General features: G+C 41.5%; 1 protein-coding gene across 2 annotated transcripts in view; it reads right to left on the reverse strand.

Annotated features, from left to right (window-relative positions):
* Positions 1-22,455, reverse strand: part of LOC108024715 (hemicentin-1) — an 80,959-nt gene that overhangs the window by 18,494 nt on the left and 40,010 nt on the right. For both annotated transcript variants that reach the window (XR_007764567.1, XM_017094807.3), the window contains exons 3-11: positions 21,184-21,307; positions 20,999-21,122; positions 20,830-20,914; positions 19,706-19,816; positions 13,122-13,322; positions 9,351-9,502; positions 9,135-9,279; positions 5,511-5,641; positions 17-176 (exon numbers count right to left, since the gene is read on the reverse strand). Coding sequence is in view for 1 of the 2 variants with exons in the window: in XM_017094807.3 (XP_016950296.1) it covers positions 17-176; positions 5,511-5,641; positions 9,135-9,279; positions 9,351-9,502; positions 13,122-13,322; positions 19,706-19,816; positions 20,830-20,914; positions 20,999-21,122; positions 21,184-21,307 (1,233 nt within the window). In the remaining variant the exon portion in view is untranslated. The remainder of the gene's footprint in view (positions 1-16; positions 177-5,510; positions 5,642-9,134; positions 9,280-9,350; positions 9,503-13,121; positions 13,323-19,705; positions 19,817-20,829; positions 20,915-20,998; positions 21,123-21,183; positions 21,308-22,455) is intronic.

Below are 22,455 nucleotides of genomic sequence, written 5' to 3' on the forward strand. Positions count from 1 at the left end.
TCAATGCGATACTCACACATCACTTTCAGCTCGACCACATTGGAGTCGCCGTCGCCCTCCACGTTCGAGGCGGTGCAGGTGTAGTTGCCGGCCTGGTGACGGGTCACTCCCTGGAGGGCCAGGTCGCCGCTGCTCACAATCACGCCCGCCCGCTGGTTGTGCTGAATGATTTGGTGCTGCAATTGGCGGGATTAAGTCATTATTAAGGGGATATAAAGTAACGCAGAGATACCAAGACAGGGGAGAGATGGAGAACGCTAATTAGATTTTATTCATCTCGTAACCTGATGATGCCTTCATAGCTCCACTAAGCTGACTGAGTAGGAGCTTGTCATAACAGGGATCTCGTAGATGTCAAGGGCTTAAGAATTGTAGGAAAAAATCTCATGAGTTTTAAGTTTACCTTAAGTCTATAAAGAAGTTAATGGAATTAAAAAAATAAAATTTAAATCATTATGAAACTAGTTTAAAGGTAGTTTTTTCCCACCTTAAATAAAGTCTACTCAGGGTTTCCTTTAAATTTCGGTTTGCTTAGCCAGCTTTTACTCACTTGTATCCCTGGGATACAAGGTCACCCGTCTACGCACCTTCCGCCCCCCGAAAAAGCACTCATAAATGCGCGCATCAGTGAGTTCGCCTCGCAGCTTCATTAGGAAGCTGCGCCTTGGAGGGCTACGTGCTTGGCATCGATACTGAAAAATCAGCCGATATTTACTTTAAGTTTTCCCTTAAACACACAACTTGCCACGCCCCCTGGCACACAGGTCTTGCCTTCACGCCCCAATGCTTGCAGAGGCTTGACCTTCTGGCCGCCTTTTCCGCACTTTCCCACACTTTCCCGCACTTTCGCTCTCATTTTGAAATAATGCTCGAAGCCCGACGTTCGCCTTTTTGGTTCTGTAGCCTTTTCCCCAACAGGCCCGGCACTCGACAACATTTTGACGCATTTCCCCAGAGCCTTGTGCCATTTAGCAGCAAAACAAATTCGCACTTTGCCCGAGCTCAGCAAACAAACAGGCGGCGGGCGCGAAGGGTAGGGGGCGGCAACAATGAAAGCATTGAAATAAATAGAAATAGGAATAGAAATAGGAATAAAAATGTATATAAATATGGTCGACAAAAGTCAAAAAGCCAGAGCCAGCCGAACAAAGCCTCGACGACCTTAGCACACATCCATGCCGAGATGCCTATATCTGGATGTGTGAGCAAATAAATAGAAACAATGCAGCCGGGCAACCTGACACTTGGATAATAGTGCTTTGGATACACTTGAAAAAACGTTTCAAACATAATGAATATTTAAAAAAAAACGGGAAATAAAATTTAAATTTAAAAGAGGAATTACACAAAGATAGAGGTAAAGGTTTTGTAAAAGTAATCCGATTACAATTAATTTTTAAAAACAGAATTAAGTGTTTTTGAGTTGTCTTTTTTATTATAGTCCCCTAATAATTACTTGTGGTAGCTTAGGCCAGGGGGCAACCAAGGAGCGTTTGGAAAATGAGAGGATGGGGCCAGAGCTCACATTCGAATGCATTGGGGAGGGTAAGGGGATCCTGGGAATAGCATGCCGCGTCTTTTGTTCGGTGGCCCCTGGTGTGTGCCCCTGCCATTGTGCCGATGTAAACAATTATTTAGATGGTTGGACATACGGTGAATGCCGGGTCACGACAATATTTGCTCGCTATTCACATTTCGGCTATTGAATTCCATTGGCATTGTTGCGGAATGATTGATACTATTGGCCGAGTGTCAGTGCTATCGATAGCCAGATTGCAGATACAGATGTATCCATTACATATGCAATGCCCCGTCGCCATTAGCATTTCCCTCGACTTGTTTAAAGATCCTTAAAGTGCCGAAGACCCCCAATGGCGTAGTGCGGCCCCCAACCAGAGGACGGGACGCTGCTCAGCCTCAATTCCCGCAGGGTCTACTTAAATAGCCCGAATGGGGAAGGGGACGAACTGTGGCTCGGCTCAGCGACCTTGTGTCATAAAACAAATAAAAATGTCGCCAGGCATATACGAAAAGTAAATAAAGTTCAAGGTTGTCGCAGCCCAAAAAAGGAGAAAAAAAAGGAACCCAAAAGTGTAAACAAAGGCAAATAGAGGGCTGAAAAGAAGGTGGGCCTGCAGAGCCGTTACGCCCGAGTGGGCGTCGAGGATTATTTCAAATAGTTCGGGGCACATCCGCTGCAGAATTTCCGACCGCCACCCAGCGCCGCCCGTTCGAGGTCGCCACCGCCACCCACTTCCCGCTGACTTGATGATGTCTGCACAACCCTTTAGTGCCCCTCAATGCTAATGGCGCATTTTATGCGTTGCCATTTCTGTTTGTCTGTCTCTCGGCCGTGTTTTCGACTTGTTTGCCAGCCACTCCTCGAGCGCCAAGAGCCATGGCCCATGGGCCATGGCCCACGGACTGCGGGCCACAATCCAATCCAGGCCGCCCTCTTCTGCTCGTCTGTCATTGATGTTTGTTCCGACTATAAATACCCAATTAGTGTCCGTAATTTATCTGATGGCTCGGCCTGATTGAGTTGATTTGGTTTAGGCCTTCCCTGGGCGCTTTTTACACGGCTGCTCTTCCTTAAAGTCGATCTTGGGGATTTTAAATTAGCTGTCACACTTATTGGCACTCATTTTTCCTTAATTTACAAAATAATATATTTTTGGGATTTATATAACGTTCTGATCGCATCATGACACCAGATTCTGCCTCTATATAAGTTAGGTTGTTGACAAAGAAAATACAAAATATTAGGTTTAAATTTAGTAAAATTTTAAAAAAATTAAAAATCACCTATTTCTAAAATAACAATATATAATGAAAGTTGTTATATCATAGAATAAATAAATGATTAGCAAAACTGTAAATTGCAACCGACAAGCAAAGCATTTAACTTAATATATTATACTCCAATTACCAAATTTATTTGATTGGAATTATGAATGTGTCTTAACCCGAAACTCAGAATACCGAATAAAAACATTTATTTAAATCAATGCAAATTTTGAACTGCCTTTACGGTCCGACCGACCAACCATTGCCGCTTGCCTTGTGGAAGCATGTAAATATTTATGCTCAAGTTGCTGCAAGACTCCAAAGTCGTTTCCACCGACTTTGTTCTCTAATCAAATTTTCCGGCTATGTTTGCTATTTCTGCGGTTCCTGGAGCAACCCAGATAAATGCGAGTGTGCGAGGCCAAATAAGTTTTACGGCCAACAGAATGCGGATTCATACGCAGCCACATATAGTACATAGCTGACTGGTTGCTCTGGCAACGATTCCATCAAAGTTCTGCTCCTTCTCGGGCTTGTTGTTGTTAATGAACATGTGAAAACTTTTACTCGCACGCACATTGAAGAACTTTCACCCCAGCCGGAGAGAGTGCGCGTGTGTGTGTGCAAGTTTAATAAAACTAATTGTTAATTTAATTTGCCAGCTCGTCGTTAATTGTCAGCTTGTCTAATTGAATAATAACAGACGAAGACAAGTTGCCAGCGCTACACTTTGGCCCGGCGGCTGTTCCTTGAAGGAGAAGAATGGGTTCATTTCGAACCGAATCGATGTGGTGGCAAAACAAAAATTAATTTACTTGTTAACTGGCTGCAACCGAGTTGATTTAACTTGATTTGACTTTTAATTGCATTTGCAGGCTGCACTGTCGCCACTGCCGCTGCCGCTGCTGTTGCCAATTAACAATTGACTTTTAATGAACGCCCGACTTGGCTTCTTCGCCTTCGCCACTTTGGCCCAAGTCATTTGCAATTTTCCGCCTGGCCTTGAACTCATTACGCATACGCCCTGTGCACAGCTCGACCAAGTGTGGCTGTCTGTCTAACCCCCTGGCTTTCACCGCCACTTTCTCCATGTGTGTGAGCGCGTTTGTTGGCTTAGGTTCGTATCCATTTCATTTCCATTTTTGTACTGCCGCAGTGAACTTTTATTGTTATGACACTCGGCTAAGGGAAAAGTGAGAGGGGGTGGGCTGTGTGGGCGATTTCACGCTGAGCTGGGTAAATGTAAGTGACGATTGCCAACTAACTAACTAACGGTTTCTGGCTTGTTAGCCAGTCTTACATACTCTATGTCTCTCAAGGGGGGTATTTTTAGTAGGATTGACTATATATTTTAGATGTTTTATCTTATAACTTAGATTTATTTTCTTTATTATTAAATATTTGCCTTAACCTTCAGTTAAAGTGGTAGTTAATAAGTTTACTTTTTGAATGGTTTAAAGAACCTTGAAGTTCTGCTAGGGAATTCGTGATTCGGTTTTGACTATTTCTGCTGTCAGTTGATTTGCATTTAGCATTGACTTCTAAAGCCCATTGATTGTCCCTTTCCCTTGCCCAGCTCTCTCCACCTTTCACTTTCTCCATCCCGTCTCTATCCCCCGTGTAATTAGCATTTTGTTCGATATAAGATGGATTGTAATGGAATCAGCACTCAAACCCAACCAGCCCATTGTCCCTGTCTCTTGGGCAAATTATTATTTCATATAAAGTTTTTATCTACCTACCCTGTTCCCTGGGCAAATGTCTTGTGGAAGTTCTTTTGTACTAAATATCCCTCGTTTGCCCCAACCCCACTACGAAAAAGTTTCTGGTCGTCTTCGAGTATTTGTATTTGCTTATTGTTGTTTTCGGTGAAAGTTATGACTAAGTTGTTGGCTCTGCTGTTGCCGTTGTTTAGCTTAGCTCTTTGTTTGGTCATGTACTTCATTGTGAATGAATTCAATTAGCATTCATATTATTCATACACTTGATTCGTTTCTTGTTCGCCATTGAATAACATTTATTTGGCAGCCATTGTTGTTGTTCGACTTCTTTGTGCTGCCACTAATAAACAAATGATTTGCCTTGTAAACTTGTACTGGCACTGCCGAAGTTCATCTTTCCCACCCCCTGCCTCTGAGGCCAGCCACTTGAGCCAATTGCCTTAAAATAATTGGCCAATAATTCAGTAAAAATGACCACTTAATTTCGGTTTCATAATAATTTACCCGGCCGGAGAAAGGCTCTCGTGTGTGGGAAAGCACGCCAATGTCTTGGGAATTGCCGGAAGTTCGGCAGTTGTACGCTCAATTGCCTTGAGTGCAGCATTTGAAGTATGTTTGAAGGTCAGTAAAGGAAGAAAAATTATAATCACATTTTTGGCTCAATTTTATACATATCTGTCATTCAAAATATTATGTACATGTATAGGATTTGTAACATAATACATAAAAAGAATTTTAATAAAATATTATTTTAATATCTAAACATTTTTTTCTATTTTTCTCTGTGCATCTAAGGACTTTGAAGTTTCGGAAGGCCCAAAACAATATATTTTATATGGCACTAAAAGGTATTTTTACCAAAAGTTTATTTTACACTTTAGACCATTCTTTTCATCTCTCCCCCTCTCTTTGTATCTGTCTCAATCAGGAGTGCTCTTCCATTTCGAAAGAGCCCTTCATAAATATTGCAAGTCAAGGAAAGTTTTTTGTTTGCTCACTTACATTATGCTTCCATACAACTTTATAAGCAGCCGGATTTGCATGCACTTTACACTCGAAGTAGACATCATCGCCTTCCTCGATATCCTCCGGATTGAGATTGGAGCCCAGGTCCAGCTGCAAGGTGGGGATGACTGCAAAGAAAGTTAGAGGTAGGGAAAGCAAACAAAACACTGGATGAGCATTGTATTCATTTGACTAAGGCAGAGACTTAGACCTGGATTGGGATTCGCTCGGAGGAGTGTCCATCAAACGTAATTTGCTGTTTTGGACAATCCTTCGGCCGGGGCCCAAGAAAGGCATGAAATGGGTGGGAAAAAGGGGGTTAATCCGGGCTTATCCGTGATTAGTGTCGCTTCGCCTCCGCCCTCTATCCATGCCATCTATGTGTATCTTGGCCCTGCCCCTCGGCTCTGGGCCACCTTGCCACTTGTTTATTATTATTTTGCACATTGTTTTTGGCAACTTTCCCTGCTCTCGTAGTTTCTGGTCTGTCTGCTTAGAGCCGCTGCCTTTTTCTTTTCCACTTTCTGGGGTGGCACGTTCTATAAGCAAGTTTCTTTAAGCCGATTTCGTCTTTTGCAAAGACTTGTTAATGAAAATGAAAAGTGCTTTAACACACACCAGCCCAGGCAATGGAAGGAGAATGAACGTAAACCCAATGAAGGGGGTGGTGGGCGGTGAACGGGTGGCAAGGACAATGGGGACAGGCAGGAAGAACGAGTCAAAGCAGTTTGCATAATTTAAAGACCTTCCCACTGCCCTCAGCTTCGCTCTGTCCCGCTCAGAGTGTCTATCTTTTTCCCGCTCAACAAGTTCATTAGCGATGACTTTAAGCCGGCATAGAAAACTAAACAGAAACGAAAGGACAAGGGAAATAAGGGATCTTCACTTAGAAAAATGGGGTGGGGCTTAGAAAATATAAATTAAAACAAAAAAAAACATAATAATCAACGTGAAGTAGAATAATGGGTTATTTATTGTTGATATTATATTTAATTTAATATTTTGCAAAAATAGTTTTTAATTGCCAGAAAGCTCATATAGGTAAAAAAAAGTCCCTAATTAAATGTGGCACGTAAGACCCACTGTAATCTATTTTCCTGACACCCTTTTTTTCCACTGCATAATGACAGTGAGATATCCTCTGAAGTAAGTTCCAAGTGGCTGGCAGGCCACACTGTTGCGGTTAGGATGGGCTTAAGTGGTAATAACTGTCACTGGCCAAGCTGGCCAACTACGTCTGGCTAATGCATTTTATGGTCCTCCATCTCGGCGACCCCCACCGACCCCTGGCCGATCCTGAGTGTCCCGAAAACGAGAGGAAAAACCAAAGCAAGCCCATCCCAGTCGTAACTGCAGCTTAACGTAACGACTTTTGAGTGCCAGTGCCACATTATGTTGCAGCTGCAGTTGCAATTGGAGTATCTGTGTATCTGCGTATCTTTGTATCTGTGTGCCTGCCAGTGCGTGGGTGTTTGCACACGAGTGGGGGTGGGCCCTGTCATTGTGTATTGCCCTAAGATGAACCAGTTCTCGTTAGCAGTCCTTAAATTGATTCCACTAGCCATATAAATTGCATCGGACTGAAAGCTTATTTCAGGCTTGCTATTTTCCAATCCTTTTTGAGCGTAATTTAGTCATCTAGAAAAGTTTGCAGTATATTTTCGTTGGAATAGGTTGTTTTATTTTTTCTAAGGGTAAATATTTCGGGAAATACTATAAAAAATTGCTTTTACCCTTTTTATTTTTAAGAGGGTGGCTGTTACTACAAAACTTTATTACATTTTTGCTTGCATAAATATTAAAAAAAAGTTGAACCTTTCTATGCTCAAACTGCTCTTCATCCAGACCTTGGTTATTTCCAAACAAAAATCTGCCTGGTCATTAAGTTTATTGCGGATATGACTTTAATTTTTGTGGGCCTGTCTTTTTCCGTTGATTTAATTTTCGGCAGCCTAACCTGAGTTGATTGTGTGGAAAATAAGAGGTCTGCCGGCGCTGAGCTGAGGTTCTCTGATTAAGATATTAGAGATAACTTTTTTATGGCCCCGGCTAAATGTGATGTAATGTAATGAGAAAATTATTGGCTGCGTCAACTTGAACCTGCCCCAACTCATCTGAGGCGGCAGCCGACATTGCATCAACTTTTCAATTTACCCCCGTCGCAGGAGGCAAACAAAGAGCGCGCTTAAAAAAGACACAAAATCTTCTCGTTGGAACGAGGCAAGTCGGGCGGGAAATATGAAATCTCAGGAAGTGTCAGGCGAAGGCAAACGGAGGGGGACCAAAATATTTTAAGCACGCTATAAACATGTAAATGAGCATGGAAATTGAAATTGTTATCTAATTTTTTATATCAGCGCTCGCGCAGAAGCTGCGCCCTACTCTTTCGCACAAGACAGGGATGCACTAAGGGAAAAAGGGGCATGAAGTTGAATTTCTTAATTTTTGAAGAAAAGTGTACAAATAAAATCGAACACTCTGAATATGGATTTTTTTTTATATTTAAAAAATGTATTTTAAAGTGGAACTTTTGACCCCCGCCTAATATGTTTGTTTAGATATTTTTTAAATGTGGTTTTCCGATATCAGAGCTGCGTTTTTCTCAGTGCATTCTCAGCAGCAAGGCGGGGAAGCAGCCCATCATCTCCACAGCCACCGAAAGGAGTAAAAGTTTCAATGACATTGGGGAACAACGAGGCGGCAAGCTTTTTAGATAATAGACGTGGCAACTGTTTGCCCAAGACGCTGTCGTCACAGCCCTGAAGATGAGGACACCAGAGCCCAGGACTATTGAAACATTAAGGGTTATCCGCGCATATGTGTGTGTGTGGTGTGGGTTTCGGGCTTGGCTTAAAGTGAGCTTTTCCGGCTTGTCGTATAGTGTGTGTGCACAACTTCCTTTGGCCGCGCGCTCGCTCGATTTTAATATTTTGCCATAGAAATTTTATTAACAAACTTTAGCCCCCGGCCGCACATTGTTGACGCGGCCCATAAAACAAACGTTTGACATACTAGCCTGGCGAACGCAAAAAAGAATTGAATGTATTATGTAAAGCCCGCCGATATTTGGAGCGGGGTTCCGAAATCGCGCCTGCCGCCTGTTATGTCACTATGGCATTGGTATGCAAAACAGTATTGATTCCCCAAAGGACATGGGCGATAAGCGGTTGACATAGTTTATGGGATCGCACGAGAGCCAGAACGGGGGGCCATCGATGGTTTATGGGGCCCTCATAAAGCACAGCCATATGTCAAACGGGGGTGCTATTAGGGCGGAAAGGGCAGCTTGTTCCTGGTACTCAGAGTATTTTGGGGGGAACAAGCAGTTACAATGGTTATGATTGGTTTTAAGCCCAAGGGGAGAGCTATATAGGTGACCTTGTTCGGGAAATGGGTCAAAGAAGCCTAAGTATACAACTGTTAATTTAAAAAATTATATTTTGCCCATAAAACGTATTTTAATTGCAGGATGCTTGCTATACTTTCATCAAAAATGTATATTGCAACCGTAATGTTTAACAAGTTTAATGGCTTTCTTAATAAGCGTAATTAAAACGTTTCGGTATCGATTGATTTATTTATTTAAAATATATTTCTCTTGCGGTTCGCTGATATACTCACAGAAAACATTCAGCTTCATGGCCGTTTCCCGAATGCCATTGCGAACGAGCTCATTGGTTGCGCGGCAGGACAAGGCCTTGCCATGATCTTCTCTGGTGGGAGTGATCGACAGCACCGAAGTGCTCACATTGCCGTCCTCAGAGACCTTCAAAAATATATGAGAATTAGATGATTAAATATCTGGTAACCTCCATTATTAACCTCCATTATTATTACCTTCTGGCTGTGGCCATGCAGCTCGAGGTTGCCCATCCACCAGGTGATCTTGGCCGGGGGCCGCGATCCGATCGCCTGGCACTCGATCTCGTACTTTCGATCCGCCGACATGGGCTGGTTGTTGAAGCTGATTTCCACGAGGAGAGGCCGCACTGCAAGGCAAACAGTTTGTTTATGAACGCGCATTAATTTCCATCGTTAATTTATTTGCTTAAATGACATTTAAGGTTGGTTTTCACCCCCGACCGTTCTGGCTTTGTTTTTCTTTTCGCTCTCTGCATTCGCGTATTTTGTTTGGTGCGACAGCAGCTTTTTGTTGATTTATTCAAATTGTGTGTGAAAAATCGAAATCGAAATGGAAATGACAGGCAATGCAATTAAAATTAATTGCAACAAATTACGATTGCCACCAGCAACGGGCAACTGCAACAATATCGAACATAGGGCAGCAAATATTTCTGTTTTCCACAGAAGGGACACATAATATAAAATGATAAATGTCAGGCGGAAAAGGCAAAGGAACCGACACGAAATGCAGCCAGGCAAGGCACAATCGTCCATATTTCCAATATAATTAAATATTTATTTTCGCAGGAAAACAACGAATACTTGATCAAAAGTTAATCATTATGGCTAACAATTATAATGGCAAAAATCTCCTATTAAAGGTGGGGCGTTCGTTCTGGCTGAGCGAATTTATTGAAGCCCCTTAAAAATCCTGACGGGAAGAGCTTCATTTCCGAAACGCGATGGCCGACTGTTCAATAAACAAATGGGCCTGGGCATATGGCCAATAGCATAGGCCATTGTCAGATTGCTGGATCACAAACAATGCATTAAATTTCAGCCAATAAATATTCATGCAATTACATTTATGTAATTTGAATATTTGTTAATATTCATGTTGACAGCAATTTGTTTACCCGCAAAATTGAAAATTTGCCCAAACAAATAAACAATAACAAACATATTTTTTTCCGCCACCCAAATATGGTCACGTAGAGCTTTGGTCTCCGGGTTCATTATCAGCATTACACAATTTCCCATCGTTATCGTTGTCACTGCGTTTGTTTTTGTTGCTCTAGTTTTTTTGCGCTCTGCTGCATTAGTAGGAAATTATAAATTACGCTTTTTGGTTTTCAATTGGAAAATTATGGCGAATTATTCTATGGAAATAATGTTTGCCGAGCCTTTGCTGTTTGCACAGGTTTTTATTGATTTCAATGTTCAAGGCCTTTGGAGAAGTAGACTTATTCACGGTAAGTAAATAAACCGATTAGAGGGTATCACTTTCCAGATGCCTTTAAAGCATTTCCTGCAATTCAACGAGTTAAGCCATTTGTTGTTACTTTTTTGCCCTGTTGTTACATTTGCTGCGGTTGGCCGCGCATTTTATGCGTTAATTTAAAGGCGTGACATTTCAGTTAAGCCCAAATGCGATAATAAAAATGGAAAACCAAAGGGGAGATGCATGGCAACTATCTACAATTTTATTTATTTCAATGCCGTTTACAGTATTTTTTTTCCTCCTGCATATATTACAATATTATTCTGCGCTTTTTTTTCATTGTTTTTATAGGCATTGAACAGGTTTCTGTGCGGTTGTTGTTGCTGCTGCAGCAACGCTTTATTGTAATTAAATTAATTATGCACATTTGCATTGGAAAATCATTTAAATGTTTAATTAAACGCACCACACCGGCGAGCATAGAAGAGCAGGAGGCCCCAAGGACCGAATGGCGACCAATTATGCAAACAGATCCATTAAATTGTTAAAGGCTTCAGAGGTGAAATCTGCAGAGGTCATTTTCTATCGATAGTTTGTTTTTCCCTCAACATTTTAAAGGGTTTTAATTTGTGGCTTGGCAGCAATCAGTCGAACTAACCCCAAGGAAAGGATGCAACAAAAATATTCAAACTCAGAGAGCATATTTTAATTCAATTAAACACTGCATTTCGACTTCGACCAGCCCTTTTGGGGCCCCTTAAATTGTGTGCTAATGAGGAACTCTCATAATTGTTTTGTGCGAAGGCGGCGAGTGTCGTGACGGGCGTAATCTAATTGTTAGTGGCCATAAAATTAACTAATTAAGGTCGTACTTATTATTCAACTGCCCCGTTTCCCACACTCCCATTCATCCTGTCATTACACGCAAAGCTGGGTGAAAACAACAGAGTTTCTATAGAGGAAAAGTGGAAAAACCTGGTTAACAGGCCACCGCTTCTCGCTTCAGTTCAAGGTCATTTGTTAATCGTAGTACGAAACTGTGGCCACATTAATTGACCAAGTTAGCGTCATTCCACAGGCCTCATCTCGGCCCTTTCTTATGGGCGTGTTAACTTTTATGTTGCCGGAAGTGCGACATATTCGTGTGCTCTTCCCAGGAATTTTGCCGAACTCAGGGCAATAATATCAAATATGCGCATCACCATCTGCTGTCGCCGGGGCATTTGGCATTACTTTCTGGGCTCTGGGAGCCTCCTAAGTAGGAATTGACGTCCAATTGCTTTGGCGTTTTGAGAGCCATGACAGACGCGCCAAAGTGCCATAAAATTCTATGGCCAATCTTTGGCTGTTAGCGCAATGCCATGGGCCTAATAACCAAGGATCCAAAACAAATATTGTATATTAGCAGGCGGAGAATGAGAAGCCAGTGGGAAGCTTAAGGTTCGCAGAAAAGTTGGCCCTTAAATGGACTTGGGTTGATTGAAAGCCTGATTGATAGAGAAGGAAACTTTGATGCTTAGTAGGAATTACAAAAAGTGGGCCTATTCGCCAGATTAAATTACATATATTCTACAGAAGGCTTATCTGCTGTAAATTTAAAACTGTCTCCTTCCCAAAGCAGCTGACAGAATTTGCAAATACATTTTCGTCACAACGAGTGCGTTTTTTTTGCAAACAGCTTTTCCGAACACAAATCTCTTAACCACTCACACTCGCACTCACTCAGGCACTCGAAATTGGCAACAATTTAATTCAATTTAACAATTTGCACAGCCCCCGCTCGTGGAGAGTGGAGAGCGTGGAAAAAGGGCATTTAAAAAATTGTCACAAAATAATAAATCCATTCGGGTCATGCACAGTCCACTAACCTGAACGCAACTTCTATATTTTCAAAAAAAGCAAAAAAAAAAAAAGGAAAACATTGAACTGCCCGATATGATGTTGGGTTCACAATATGTGCCAGGTCAGAGGCCATGGAAGGTGGGATAAGTTACGCACTGGAATTTCTGTTTTCCCTATTCGGCGTATATTTTTTGGTGGGTGGGTGTGGCATGCAATGTTACTGCTGTTGCCGTTTGCATTTTGTTATATTTGCATAAGCCATTTTATTATCTATTTTTTTTCCAGCTCAGCCTCTCCGGGTTTTTCCTTAGTTTTATTTTTTGGGGTGGCCGGGCTGTTTGGTTCGTTTTTATCTGCGCAGCTATTTGTTAAAACTTTTATCGCAATGCTTAAAACCGAACAACAAAAGCATGAGCACACAATCAGGATCAGAAAAGAGTGAAATATATACAATAAATAAATAAATTGTTTGGCAAAACGCTTTTAGCACCATATTTGGGTCGTTTTAAATCGCTTGAATGAAAAAGTTTTGCATTTTTATAATAAACTGGAAAGTCAGAAGGCGCTCAGTTAAACAGAAAACTGGGCAAATGAAATGTAGAAAGGAAAAATAAGTCGCTTTAACTGAAATCCCTATCATTATTGTGTAATATTTGTATTATTGTTATTTTGTTTTACAAAAAGCTTGGTCTTATACTCACGGTAGAGCTCGATGGTGATGTTGGTGGCCACATATTTCTTGTGAAAATTGCTGGCCTGGCAGGTGTAGACCGCATGCTGGTGGATTCTTGACAGGTTGCGCACCACCAGCTTGCTGTTGATGGCCCCGTCGTATGTGTAATCGACAACGCTGTTCTGCAGCTGCCCATTCATCAGCCAGATGACAGTCGGCGGGGGAGACCCTGAAAAATAGCAAATATAAGGTTTTAATTATGGTTAAATAATGATATTTGAGAGGGGAAAAATTCTTCAAACATAGACAATGGCTTTCTAAATATACAAATGTAGTAACTCCCTTTATTAAAATAATCATGGAGGACCTAAAATAAATATCTATAAAAAGTAGTTCCCCATCTAATACCCATAAATCCCTTTCCCCACTTTCCCAAGATAGACTCCGCACTCGTTATGACTGAAATTATCCATCAACTGGCTTAGAGTGGCTGTTATAGTCTATCCTTAGAACCTCTAATTTAGTTAGCTGGTGGGGCTTGTTGACTAGCCACCGCGGTGGTGCAATTGCTGGTGGTGCAGGGGCAGGGGGTCCACTTAAACCCACAACACTCAGACCCGCAGCCGCATTACTCATACGCAGCGTGCGGCACTTGGCCGCTTTTAACGACTTCAACTTAATCAAGCGCTGAAATTAGCTTTTGTGTGCGTATATGAGCGCACATTAATTTAATAGCAACGGGTGGTCGGTCACTCATTCAAAGGAGAGCACATAATACACTGTAAAAAAATAGTACATTAAATGAGCAGTACGCAGGATCAAAGGGATCGCTCTATCCAGTTGACTGCTTGTCATTTCAAGGCGCTTGGAATTCAATTGGATTATATTCCTAAACTTTTCTGTCAGTGTGAGGCGCTGTGACACAAATAAATTCCCCTGACAAGCTTGTATATTTTTCTATTATTACTTAGTTATTACGCAAAATGCTTGATGAGTAGCCATAAAAAGCAATGCGACTGAACAAGTGCCATTAAATCCACCTGGAAATTCACTAAAACTAAGCCACGGATGGGCCGAAAACTGCACTTGATATGTTTGAAAAATGTGTCGCTCAGGCACATATATAGATTTTCATGCATGTATATGCGGCCGTACAGCAGAGGTGAACGCACATTACTTTGATTAATAACTGCCATTTGGTAGAGTTTTATGTTGTTTATGAAAATATTTCACATACTCGCAGAGGGCTCTGTGTATGGGTTTGGGCCAGAGTAGATTAGCGCATGTGTAGCAAGACGGCTTAATGGTCGTCGGTGATTTATTGGCCTCTCCTCGAACAGCAATAGAATGGCGGAAATAGCACAAAAACCAGAGATATGCAGTAAAAAGTGTGATTTGGTATGGCAATTGTTGCTTTCCTCTAGCATTTAAAGTGTATATCTCTCCTTAGGAGTTCAACTGACTCTTGCTTTCAGCTTAAAGTCAGAGGAAAGTTTGTTTTTAGGGGGCGGGGCATGTCTGCTGTTTTTTAATGTCAACATAAGGTGCCACAACCCAAAGAAAGGCACACAAGCACATACACCAGCAGCTGACTTGCATTTACTCTGCATACAAACACACTCCAAGTTTGCACTACTTAGTTTTTTACTCTTGCTCTCTGCTTTCCTTTACTTTCTTCTAACTTGCATTTTCATACCCTTGTGGAAAGCTTCTCAAAATCTGTAAAAGATATGCAAGTTTTTTTTCAAAGCTCGTTCTAATTATCAAAAATATAGGTTGTTTGCTTTTCATTCTTAAAGCCCCACCAAAAACTACTTAAAATGCATAATTAATAAAAGATACTATTTTTATTTTTCTAGATGATCACTGTTTGCAAATAACCATTTCAGAGAGTATCTTAGCCATCGCTCCTCAAAAAACCTAGCTTCTCTCTTTTATTTCCTCTTGCTTTCTTGCCAAGTGCTTTGCCATTTTTAGAGCAGGCATCAAAAAACGGGTTTTTGTGCCAGGCAGCAGAAAAGCAGTAGCAGCGGCAAGAGCGACATTAGCATTTCTTTGCCATGTCCACCTGGCGAGCACCTGCCCACAAACCACCCACCGCCCACAACCACACCCACTTCCTAATGAGCGGCAGCATTCAAATGCGTGCCAGTTTTTAGCGTTTCTTTGGCGGAGACTTAAAGCCGCTGCCAGCCAAGTCCGACTCACTTATGCACTTTTGCACACACGTTACCAGGGCTCAAAGAGTCCTTTTTAAGTTTTTTGCTTAACCACAATAAGGGAAGGAAATACCAGCCAATAGAACATTCTGTAAAAAATATCTTTGAAATTTGTTTCCACTTCAAATTTTATACAAATATTTGGGCTATAAAAATAAGTACAAAATCTGTATCAAAAAATTTGAAGATTTTTTGGGTAGATTTAAGTTACTAATGTGAATTTCTGACTAGTCCTTAAATTCAAATTTAATTCAATTGTTATTTTCCTGCCTTAAGTTTGCTTAATTTTAAAAAAATAAATAACGATGAAACAGTACTAGTGATATTGTTTTTAATCTCTGTTCCCTGTGTAAAGGATTACAAATGATAAAAAGAGATCCCCCACCCACGCACATGCACATGAAAACTTAGACCACTCGCTTTAGTTATGCAATGCTGAAATATTTGCTTGTTTAGTTTTGCATATCTTTGCATCTCCTGCATCTGTTTTGGCTTTGGATTTGTCTCGGTTGAAATAGATACACTGCCAGAAACAGGGTGGCGCTGGTTGTGGCTCCCCACGAGCAGCAAGCTCTTAAGAAATAGGAGAAACAGCAGCAACAATTTTAGAACTCGTGATAGTAGCATGCAAAAAAAAGTAAAAGGAGGAAACTCTGCCATGCCACATAAATATATTTTATGTTGTTGTCTTTGGTACACTTTCTGTTTATTCAGTTCGCATTCCCCACGACCCTCCCCTCCCCTTCACTGCTTTGTGTGTGCTCTTTGGCATTTGACCTTTTGTCCAGTGAGGAAGCTGTAAAATAAATTTAAGGCTTGCCGGCTACGAGGGTGCTTTTAAAGAACAACAGAAGTTGCCACACTCAATTGTCATTTGTTCTTTGTTTATGAAACCTGAGTTGAATACTTTCTCAGTCAAAATGTAGTTTTTTTTTTGAAGGCAGTAATGAAAGGTAAAAATAATTGCAGATACTTTCAAGGTTTTATGCCTCTTAGGGAGCCATTACAGAAAACCCATAAATGAAAAATAAATGAAGTTGAAATTATGCAAACTTTTGTGGCAGACAATATACTATTTCTTGCACCCCGCCAGTCTCCTTAAGTATTTCCCCCGTTCTGTTGGTCCTATTTTCGCTTTAGTAAATAACTTGTGTTGTTGCATGGCTCCGTATTGTTGCACTTCCGTGCTCCGAAATGTGCCACAACAACAGCCGCACAAAAGTAGTCGTAATAATAATAATAACAACACGAGAAAAGTGAAGAGAGAAATTTTTATAAAAATGCACACAATTTTGTACTCGGCAACCTGCCTAGAACAACAGCAACAACGACGGCAAACACAATAACAATATGGCCAACGCTCACTTTGGCCAAAGCGGAAAACGCCTGCACTTCCGTTTGACACACAGGGCGAAAAAAAGAAAGCAGGCTAAAAGCCATTTTAGCACACTTTTACACTGCTGGGATACCAAAGGGGTATATGGGTTATTGCCGGGATATATTGGCTAACCAAGATTGGTAAGAGAAAAATATCTGAGTATTTTATTATTAACTAAAATATAAAAAAATTAAAATAGTTTAAAAAATATTTTTTTGTAGTTTGAAAACTAAATTCCATACAATGAAAAACTTCTTAATTACAAATTTATATATATTTTGAAAATTAATAAAAATATTTTTATAAAAATAAGAGGGTACTCAAAATGCCTAGCCCAAATGTCACCCTTCCTTTTAGTTGATGTTTTCTCCCGCGAGCTGGTGCTTTCAATATATACCATACTATATGCTCCGTAGAGTTTTTGGATAGGGACTACGAGGGGAATTGGAGTCGGAGAAGCTGAGACCACCGTGTGTAAAATTCATGACGTGCAAAAGAAGGCAACGCTGAATATTATGCATTAGTGGCCACATAAACCCAGGGTTTTCCACCGCGCTTCCCCTCCCACCCACCAGTGCCAGCGCACAATGGCCGCCCGCCCCCGGGTTCCAATGTATATATTCTTTATGATTTGCCAGGGGAGCTGGCGGCGGGGAAGATTGGTAATTTTTAGTACCCACACAGACTGTGTGCTGGTTTATAACTTCATTTCGCTGCCCGTTTTTCGGGGCTGGCGTGTCGCGCTCATTTGCAATTGTGGCGCCCTCCTCCTAGGCTGCAATAAAATTTACTGCTCCTTTGTCGATTTCGCACACTCTTAAGCCCAAGCCGGCTGGCCTTCCCAACCATTTGCCAACCGGAGCCCATCCCGGGCCGCTCCTTCCTCATCGCCTGCCGCTTTTGACTTACTTCTGCTGATTGCACTTGTTTAAGTGGCAACTTTTTCAGCACTTTATGCTCCCTCAGCCCGGCTGCCTTTTTGTTTTGGCCACAGAATTGCAATTTCTGTAATGGACATTGCATGTTGAATGCCAAAGACCTGACCACAGCAGACCCACTAGACCCACTAGACCCACCAGAACCGAAAGCGGCTAAGAATCGAAATGGAAACGGAGATGCAGATGGTGGCGGTCCGAGCATAATGTCAGCATTTGCCTGCAATTTATTTCCGCCCGCTGTTTAAGATTTCAGTAGGACGGCAAGCATTTTCAATTTCACACCATTACCAAGTCGTTCCGAGGTAATTGGGATGTTCAGCGGTCGAGGGAAGAACCTGTCCGGTTAAAGGATAATGGGTCTTATGTGCACTCGGAAAATTAAATGAATATTGCTGCAGCAGCCTTGAATATGTTGTACTCAAATATCATAAACAACTTTTTTAATCAAGCTATTCCATATTAATTTAGTATGGGAGAATTATACTTTTTAGTGGGGTAAAATATTCTTCTTTACTTGAAATCAAATTTTATTTGAGTGCAGCCATTTTCCTTACAACTCGGATCAATTTGTTCGTTTCAGCTGTCAACGAGCCTGACCACACACACACTCGCCTTCTCCCACTCGTTTTGTACAAGTTTCAAGTACTCCAATTGCTTTCCCCCAGCCCCTGGCTCATTTGCCAACATCAACAGACTTCCTTTTTGCTTGTCAACAACTTGGTTGTCCACTACTCTCCCCTTTCCAACCAACTTTCTCCCCCCAGATCGTATGTATTCACATTTGTACATTGGCAACATTTTCCTTGCCCCCATTTAATTGGCACATACAACATTTTGAGTGCCCAATTTTCCTGCTTTCTTTTTTTTTGCTTTCTCCCCCCCAGCCCTACGGATTCACCCCTTTCGCGGCTATTTCCCCCAACCCCCCAGGAACCAAGCACCGCCCAGAAAACTACTGACCAGTTAACAGTTGCCGGGCAGTTTCAAGTGCAGTTTGCTGGCTTGGTGATTTATTTTATGTCAACGTTGACATGTCAAACCATTCAAAGTGGTTTCGCTTCCGCCCAGACCCAGAAAACAAAGGGCAGTACGAGTACGCAGCGATAAAGCACGCGATTGTCGCTGGCTGGTGACATACTTATGTCGGGCACTGTGACGGCTTTCGAGAGAAAGCAGCTCGGATTCTTGAATTCCGACCCGCGGACTTCGCTGAGTTCGTTGGCAGCCTCGGATTTCTGGCGGAATTTATTCGATCAACCAATCTGTATTTTGGTTCTCATTAACAACAATTGACTTGAGGGTTTTCTCTGAGATATCCAGATTGTACACGCTGAGAAAAGGGTAGATGGTATATGGGAAAAAATGACTACCTAAAAATAAAAAAAAAAGTATTTAATAAATTATCTTTCTAAAAAAATTTAAAAAAATAAACTAATAAAATATTGCTTTTCCAAAATCCGTAAATAGGCATAGCGAAACTAGAGATCTTATGTTAAATCTTAAAGAGTTCCTAAATTTTATCAGAATTTTCTCTGTACAGCCATTGTCATCCTATCAACCTGGGAATCATCGATAACAAAGAATGTTGACTTCTGGGGACCTTCAACAATTTTCTGGGCCTCCTCCTACTTTCCCCCTGTCGACAGCTTCTTTTCTCGAGCATTTTTAATCCTTTTGTTAAGGCGACACATCTGCGAAATTAACTTGGCTCCCAGGACCCCTGGGCCTCCTCTGGTCCTTTCCATTGGCTCCTGTTTCACTGACATTTGTGCGCTGGCCTTCTTTACAATTGAACTTTACTTCACCGCTGGCTGCCTTATTTATTGTTTGTTGTTTATGCTCGGGCCTTTGTTTGCATGCCAACAAAGCTTAGTTACCCATCCCCAGCTCGGGCACTAGCGCGATTTTAATTTTTGATTGTATTCGTGCCGCGTACTTTTATGTTTTTACAGCCACTTGTAAAGTTTAATTATTGATTGCATTTCGCAGGGCTGGGCAATTAATATTTTATTCCGCTGTTACTCCACTACCCCACATAAAGTTATTGAAGTAAGTGATCAGTATTTTGGGCACTTACCTCCGTAGACCACGCAGGTTACTTCCAGGCTGCCACCCTCCTCGTAGGGACCTGCCCTCGAATCGATTCGCAGGCGTCGCTCGTTGAAGATAATCGGCTGCGTTGGGGGCACTGAAAAATTAAACAACTATTTAAATATATTTGAATATTTAATATGGAGTGTGTCGTACGACCAGATAGCTTACAATGATTTTGAACAGCCGCAAATCAGAAATAATTTGGCATTGTCAAACGCAATGCAAAGGCAAATTTATACAACTCTTTTGCCCATACGAGTATAACTCGCACAATAAATTGTAAGTTTTGCGGCTAACCGAAAAATCATTTCAGCTAATTTATGTGCAACTCGTTCGGTCCACAGTGTGTATATGTGAGTGGACAGAACAAATATTAATTGCTTTTATAATCGTTTCTGGCTGGCCATATTTATTTACTTATTTATGTGAATGTTGATTTCATATGCACGTAGATTGTATGTATATTTATTAATGGTTCTTTTTATTTAAACCGGCTGAAGTGGAAAAATTTTAATTGAGATTTGAGTTGGACAAACAGAAAAAGATCTGATTTTTATTCGTTTAGCAACGCTATTAGGTACACAGTTTGGCAATCTTTGTATATAAATTAAATCAATATTTTCTCTCAAAATATGAAATTTTTAATCGATGGATCTTTGATCCCATTGTCTCATTCAGTTCTGTTGGTTTTTAGAGGTGTATTTTTTATTCTGTCATATTTTATTGTGTTTGATCAAATTACTATTTGTTATGATAGGTTGGTAATTTAATGTTTTTTTTATAAGTTATGGGTCTATTTTAGCTGGGCTTGCACTTTGATCCAATTGTAAATTAATGTACTCATGTTTTTTAGTGCCTTCGATTTCTGTGAATTAATATAAAAGTATTTATATTTTTTCAAGTACCAAAAAAGTTTTGAGCCTGAGGCAAAATGTGTATAGTTTTCCTAGGCATTTTTTAATACCTAATACCCCTTAAATTTCAATTTAAAATTGTTTTATGTTAACCAAGGGTTAGCTGGATCCCTTCAATTATATATTTGAGTGTGAGGTTTGCGAAATAGATTGGTTCCCTGACAACTTTCGGTTCTGTTCTGGGTATACGCACCGACAACCTCCAAATTGACGTTGCTGTTGCGGGTCTGCGAAAGCTTGAAGTCCACGCGACAGCGAAAGTTGCCCGCATCCTTTTCCTGAAACGAAATGAAATTCCAATTATAGAGCGCCGCGCTGTTGACACTCGCGAGGGGAAATGGCAGGATGGGAGGATGGGTTACCTTAACCGGATTTATAATCAATTCCGCCGGCTCCTTGTGCGTGCGAAAGACGGCCCGATCCTCGAGGACCTCCTCGTCCCGCCAGTGCGAGGGGGTGCCTGCGTGGGCGCCACGTGTGTCGTAGCTGTCAAAGGGATTGAGTTGCAGATACAAGATACACGCTAGTAGTGCCCAGATTGACCTACCTGTAAATGGGTAAATTATTCTTGTACCAAACAACCAGCAGCACTTTGTCATCGGCCTGGCTGGAGCCCACATCACATTTGATTTGGGCCGAGCTGTTCACCAGCACGCGCAGGATTTCGCCATCTGAAAAGAAGGAGATGAGAAGATTGCTTGAGAAATGCCAGGCGAAAAGGAGTGGCTGCTAGTTGGCAAGTTTTATTTCTAAGCTCTTTGCTCTTGGCTGAGCATGGAAGTCAATTTAGCTGGCAAATTGATTTTCAAGTGGCTGCCGCAACAATTTGTCAAAAAGTGCTCAACAATTGCATTACCCACGGCGCACACACACACGCGCCGAAGGAGTAAAGTAGCACTATGGAGTTCTGCAAATTTTGATAAAGTTGTTTGTGCCAGGGAAACTAGGAAAATATTTCATATTTTCTGGCAGCCATTCAACGGATTTTTCCCTCTGATAAATGTGGCTACTTTTTGGCCAGCAAATGGATCTGCCCAACCCCTCGTTCTAATTAGCCAAAAGCCGACCAGAGAAGCCTGCATTCGCACCATTTGGCTAAGCTTTAAAATATCGATCGATCTGCGGCTGTTTGAGGCCTGAAAACTGGAAACCAAAAATAGCGAAAAATCGCCAAACAAAATCACAACATTCATAGAGAGCTGGGGATAGGGCCATAGTGCTGGGAAAACCAGATGTGGGGGGGAAAATGCAGCGACAAGCGACCACATAATGCTGCAAAACAAAACAGGAAAAAAAATCTGAACAGCAAAACCCGGGAAAAGCCGTGGCACGTGTGAAGGGAGGCCGAGGGGTTGGATGACCAGGGGACGAGGGTTAGGGGCAAAAGGACGACGGCCAGGGGATAGTGGCAAAGCGGAGCTTAGGGGTGATTACCCAGCCACATGCGGATTACAAAATGGCCGCCATTTTCGTGTTGTGCTGCCCAGTGGCTGCCCGCCCAGCGTCAGTGTGTGTTTATGCGGTAAAAATGCATTGGCAAATGCGTCTGGCTGGTAAAAAGAGCAGGAAACACACAAACACAACGGGGCAGGAAGTAAAAAACTGAGCTTTCGTGATCGAAGATTCAATTATCCTGGTGGATTTATAAAAAAATGCCGACCCCAAGCCTCTTAAAATGTGAAAAAAATATAAAGAAGTATGTCAATTATTTGAGTTTATAAATCATGAGGAAAAAATTGGTATTACAAATTAATCCATAAAGCCTTGAATTTCTTTGGGTCATAAATTCGAGACCGGCAAGCTAATCCACATTTTCTGG

The sequence above is a fragment of the Drosophila biarmipes genome, chromosome 3R, assembly GCF_025231255.1.
Source record: "Drosophila biarmipes strain raj3 chromosome 3R, RU_DBia_V1.1, whole genome shotgun sequence".
Taxonomy (NCBI): domain Eukaryota; kingdom Metazoa; phylum Arthropoda; class Insecta; order Diptera; family Drosophilidae; genus Drosophila; species Drosophila biarmipes.